Source organism: Brassica oleracea, chromosome C3 (genome assembly GCF_000695525.1).
Source record: "Brassica oleracea var. oleracea cultivar TO1000 chromosome C3, BOL, whole genome shotgun sequence".
Classification (NCBI taxonomy): Eukaryota; Viridiplantae; Streptophyta; class Magnoliopsida; order Brassicales; family Brassicaceae; genus Brassica; species Brassica oleracea.
In genome coordinates, this window is record NC_027750.1 from 52,224,725 (window position 1) to 52,230,788 (window position 6,064).

Here is a 6,064-nt window from a genome sequence, read left to right on the forward strand (position 1 = left end):
TATATTATATATATATATATATATATATATATATATATATATATATATATTTATATATATATTTAAAATAAATAATCATTAAACACAATAATATGATTAAAACTATTTTTATAAAATCTAATTTTAACTTAATTAAAATTTAAATAAAATCAAATTTAAATAGTTATACCAAATCAAAAGAAATAAGATTACAAAAATACGTTTATGATTTTTTATAACTATTAAAGTTAAAATATAAATTAATAATGTTGAAATATAAATCAAAATTTTCTTTTGAAATAAAAAATGTTATGTTAAAAATACTAAACTCCTAATTTATTATATTTACCCAACAAATCAACTTTCATCAGCCTAAAATCTTTCTTTGTTTTCAAAAAAAAAAATTTAGGTTATTTTATTTGTGCATGTCATTTTACATATGGATCAGGCTAATTTTTTTTTGTATTCTTCCAGTTTTATCGATTTTTTTTTAAATGACTAAAATCAACTGTTGATGAACAATGGTTTTCAAATATTTTTGCAACATTATAATCATAAGTAATCTAAAAATGATAAAAAAAAGTAACTTCAATTATTTTCCGGTTACATTTGAGAGAAATCAAAAATAAGAATTCAAATAAATAAACAGAGAAATAAATGTTCTTTTTGACATTTTCCTTTTGACATTCGTTCAAGTGACTAAACTAACAACAATATCAGACAACTGATTTCTTCCGCTAAATAAAAAAAAAATTGGAAGACGAATTTTTTTAATAAATCAAAAACCGGTCCATATTTAAGCCTCCAAAAAACCGGTTAACCTGAGAACCGAATTACGAACCCGGCTCAGATCTCGGCCTTTAAGAGTCCTTCCCTGACCTGTACAAACGGAAAACGCCATTTGACCGCTTTCGATCCTCCGTCCAACGATCAGATGCGGCGGAACCATTCTCCTTCCTCCGTCTTCCGAATATTCCTCATCCTCAGAATACCTCCTTCCCGGAATATTCACTGGAAGCGACGATGAGAAAACCGCCGGTGAAGGCAACGGCGTCGTTTTACTCAGCCTCGATGTGTTTCTCATTCTGCTTTCGGAGTTTTCTCGGAAATTAACCGGACGATTCTCTTTCTCGATCACGTCCTCGCGGCGGCGAATTGGGAAGAAGCTGTCGGAGAAAATGATCTCAGATTCGTCGAACTCTTCCGACATTGTCAGAAACTTAGAGACTTTTAGGTTGTGTAATAAGAAAAAGGTTTTAGGTTTTGTAGGAAAGGTGAAATTAGATTTAGATTAGAGAACAGTAAGAAGAGGAGACGAGAAGAAAAGGGTTTATATAGAAGAAGAAGAAGAGAGGAAACGTAGAGAGTACTCAAGTCTTCTCTTTGTCTCTTATCTGATGATGTCATCATAATGGGATTGAGTGCGGACCCCGCTTTACTTTCTATATCTATACACTGTTTGTATATGTTTTTGACATTTCTTTATAAATTATTATTTTAAAATCATTTTATGACTTCCATAGAATGTTATCTCATCTGTAAGTAATGTATGTAGATCGGAAACTCTTATTGGATTGAATCCTTCTTCGTTTTGTTGATAATATGATAATATGTTTTTATTTGATTCTATTTAGTAGTCTTTTGCAGGAAATAACAATATAATATATAGTATACATACCATTTTGTAAAAAAATCGTATATGAAAATTTAGGTAAATAATTATAACATTTCTCTTTTTAGATAGTCATTTGTTAAAAAGTTGGATTAATGCAAAACCGTGAAAATTAACTATATATAATTAAATAAACTTAATTGCTGACAAAAAAAACTTAGACAATCATTTTTGGCAACATAATGTGCACATTTTTATTTTTCTAGACAGGTTCATTGATTTAAGAGGTTTTGAATAAATTTAAGGGTCCAATATAATTCACTTCTGTGATAGATTTATTAGAAATAAAGTTAATCTGCAATACGTTTCAAATAAAAAGAGGATGATTTTAAGATCTGAAAATAATTTGATAAAGAATTTTCATTTCCTAAAAATAGTCTACAACTCATGTAAGACTGAGATTTTCGCAAGTCCGTAGCCCGAACGTTCGAGACAAATTGAAACATTTCTTTTTACATTTCCAATATTTCATTAATCAATAGTCACTCATTTTCCTCGATATTTCTTGTTGAATGAATCAAAACTTATTTAAAAGTTCATGTAGTTCAAGAAATCGACGACACAAAAAATGGTTTATACTTGTACTTAAAAATTAAAATACTACTTCTATTTTTAAATAAGGCCAAATTAAAAAAACCATCCTATTAACAAAATACAATAACAAGACTGATTCAATTTTTGAAATGTTGACAAAAAGAAGACTGATTTAACTTCGTACAAATATACATAAATAGATTAAGTAGTAGGTACACAGGCCAATCATAAATAAATTAAAAAAAACTAATCAATAACAATCAGGGATAGAAAATTCTAAATACTATCACAAAAAGTTAGACTCTCCCTGACACGCTTCCCGATGCAGAACCGCTGGGACTTTTCTGACCATGCTTACACCGCGAAACCGATGCAGAACCGCTGGGGCCTTTCTTGGTCAGTGAACAAAATGATTAAAGCTAGGGATATCATTTACCCGCTGATCAACAGAAGGGTAGGCAATGGAGAATAAACGCGCTTCTGGTATGATAACTGGTCTCATCTTGGAAAGCTATTCACACTTCTTAACGCTGAAACTTCGAGATTGGGAATTCCTCTATCTGCGACTGTGGCATCTCGGTATAGTGATGGAAGTTGGGCTTTACCTCCTGCGCGAACAGACGGTCAATTAGCATTGCAGGTACACCTAACTACTGTGGTATTGACAGATGAAGAAGACTATAATGAGTGGGTGATAGATGGAAAGGTTAGACAGAGTTACAAATGTGGTGAAGTGTACACTTATCTTAAAGGTCCTCAGCCACCGGTTCCTTGGGCGAAACTGGTATGGTTCTGTTACGGAATTCCACGCCATAGCTTCTTGACTTGGTTTATCTTACTTGATAGATGCCCTACAAGAGACAGATTAATCAGATGGGGATTAAATGTCGCACCAAACTGCTTGCTCTGTAACACAGGTCAAGAGAGTAGGAATCACCTTTTCTTCGAGTGTCCCTATAGCACCACTATCTGGTCATGGATCGCGAATCGCTGTGATCTCCATTTTTCAACCTCTTGGGATGATACCATTCTACAGCTACAATCACTGCGAGGCAATAGAGACTCTAAGCGCCTCTGTCTTCTAGCGACGCAAGCAACCATATACTGGATCTGGTCCGAGCGCAACACAAGACTTCACCAGCAAGTATTCAAGCCGGTTGGGACTGTAATCACCGCGATCGACAGGCAAGTCAGGAACATGCTTCAAAGCTTTCGGCATGCAAACTCCCGAGCTTCATCATCTATGACCCAACTATGGTTTCTCCGATCATGACTTTCTACGGAGGAAACAAGAGAGACAAGGACGCGTACCGACCCTTGTTCTTCAACCGCTTCACTTCCATTGGGCCGGTTTGGGCTCTAGTTCCACTGATATGTGTTTTCTAAAAATTAACACTGGGTCAAGCCCATGACAAACTTAAACTTAAGTTTTATAGGCTTGTAAGGGTTTTATTTTTTTTGCTCATTTATATTAAAAAAATTAGTTAAAAAAAAAAATCAGGGATAGAAAATATTAATATAGATGGAAACTTGAAATTATACTTTTGCAGTGTTTTACTGAAAAAGGAAGCTAGGTGTCTGCGTGTTCTGACAAACCAGTCTCCGTTTCTTGTGGCCCACGTATTGTTTCATATTTTTGTATTTCGTTTTTTTTTTTCCAATTTAGTACTAATATTTTACACTACAAAATAATAACTTAGTTTTATAAAAATATAATAAATACCATAGCGTCAATCCTTTGAAATGTTTTTTAGTTTCTTCCAAGCCTTCAGATTATATTTTTAGAATATACATAATGCACAGTCTACACTACATGGCCAATTAATAATTTAGAAATACTCCCAATGACCAATACTATCTATCATTCAAGTTACATTGATTCCTAGCTTTTCTGTTTTCCAGTTAACAACACCTGATTCGAAGGATTAGTAAGTTAACAACACCTGATTACTTTTTTTTTGCCACGGGAGTAAGTTCTAGAGTTCTTACAGTTGGCTTATCAAATCTTGTGAGCCTCGACAGTTCATTTTTGAAATAATATTTACAATTTATCAAACAAAACAAAATCTTAGTGATGTCTCGGTAGAAGTTTAACAACGACTCCGGTCATTCTTTTCATGTTTTGAAATAAAATCCTCGGTTTAGAAATCATCTATCTATACTATTATTTAAAAAGTGATTTTTGTTGTATAATATAACAGTGGGAGTATATTATTTATTTGTGTTTGGTGGCAAAAGGGGAGAGAGAGAGATTGAACGTTTTATTATATATATGTTGTATTAGGAGAGAGATAGTGGAGTGACAGAGGAAGTTGTGAAGTGTAAAAGATAATTATTATTCACTTCATATGATCCTATTTATAGAGACTTCAAGTCGGTAAAACTAACAGACTTTAGAAAAAGACAAAAGAAGAAGATAAACATTATTTTCTAAATAGATAATCATTATCCAACACTCCCCCTTGATTATCTATTTTGTGTTACGTAGTGCCTCGTTAAAACCCTAGTCATGGAAAAACCCATTGGGACAAAAACCATGACAAGGAAAAAAGAGTACACTGCCGTAATCTCCCTCTGAGAATAGTAGACGTAGCTTTCTCATCATAGGTCACGCAAATGCCGCATTCCGATACCGCAGACATGTTTTCAGAATGTTGTAGTCGGAAGAGCTTTGGTGAACAAGTCAGCTGGATTATCGCATGACCGTACATACTCAATGTCCACTTCTTTATTTTTCTTGAGCTCCCTTACGTACGAGAAAAATTGGAGGGATGCGTTTTGTTCTGTCGCTCTTAATGTAGCCTTCCTTGAGTTGAGCAACACAAGCCGAATTATCTTCAAATATTTTCGTCGGCTCTTTCTCATTGACTAATCCGCTTGATTCTTGTATGTGGTGCCTCATTGATCGAAGCCACACACATCCTCGACATGCTTCGTGAAGCGCAATAGTTTCTGCATGATTCGAAGATGTCGCAACCAGAGTTTGTTTCTGGGACCGCCAAGAGATCGTGGTTCCACCAATTGTAAAAACATAGCTGGTTTGCGATCGAGCCTTATGAAGATCTGATAAGTATCCTGCATCTGCAAGACCAACCATACCAAACTCAGGTTTTCTAAAATACATTAACCCTAAATCAATTGTACCTTGGAGGTAACGGAATAGATGCTTTATTTTGTCCCAGTGCCTGCGAGTAGGAGCAGAACTATATCTCGTCAGTAGATTAGTAGCAAAAGCTATATCTGGTCTGGTACAGTTTGCAAGATATAACAGCCCATCAATAGCACTCATATAAGGTACTTTTGGACATAATATCTTCTCGCTATCTTCGCAGGGCCTAAAAGGATCACTCTCAACATTGAGAGATCTACCAATCATTGGAGTACTCAAAGGAGTCGCTTTGTCCATACGAAAGCGTTTCAATAACCTTTTCGTATAGTTTGATTAATGCACAAATATCCCTTCTCGGAGATGCTCTATCTGGAGCCCAAGATAAAACTCTTGCCGAGATCTTTCATTTCAAGCTCCTCTTTCATATGAGTTCGAGCATCATCAACCTCCTTTTGAGTTCCAATTATGTTCAGGTCATCTACATATACAGCAATGATCACAACACCAGATGACGATTTCTTTATAAAAACGCATGGACATATCGCATTATTCACATATCCTTTACTCAAAATATATTCACTTAAGCGATTGTACCACATGCGTCCAGATTTCTTTAATCCGTAAAGTGATCGCTATAACTTGACCGAACAAATCTCCCTAAATTTTTTTTTCAATGCTTCAGGCATTTTCAATCCCTCAGGGAGTTTCATATATATATCGTTATCCAACGATCCATATAAATATGCAGTCACAACGTCCATGAGATGCAT

General features: G+C 34.5%; 2 protein-coding genes across 2 annotated transcripts in view; one reads left to right on the forward strand and one right to left on the reverse strand.

Annotated features, from left to right (window-relative positions):
* Positions 1-549: 549 nt before the first annotated feature.
* Positions 550-1,295, reverse strand: LOC106332949. Its single transcript, XM_013771433.1, has one exon. It carries the CDS (start codon positions 1,187-1,189, stop codon positions 776-778), a length of 414 nt encoding a protein of 137 aa, XP_013626887.1. The 5' UTR covers positions 1,190-1,295; the 3' UTR covers positions 550-775.
* A 1,351-nt stretch (positions 1,296-2,646) lies between these two features.
* LOC106330891 overlaps positions 2,647-6,064 on the forward strand; it is a 17,723-nt gene continuing 14,305 nt past the window's right edge. The window contains exons 1-2 of the mRNA XM_013769286.1: positions 2,647-2,764; positions 2,854-3,102. Coding sequence (XP_013624740.1) covers positions 2,647-2,764; positions 2,854-3,102 — 367 coding nt within the window. The remainder of the gene's footprint in view (positions 2,765-2,853; positions 3,103-6,064) is intronic.

Bases quoted from the DNA above. Each gene is read 5' to 3' on its own strand.
- LOC106332949 (XM_013771433.1), bottom strand. From the start codon at position 1,189: ATGTCGGAAGAGTTCGACGAATCTGAGATCATTTTCTCCGACAGCTTC.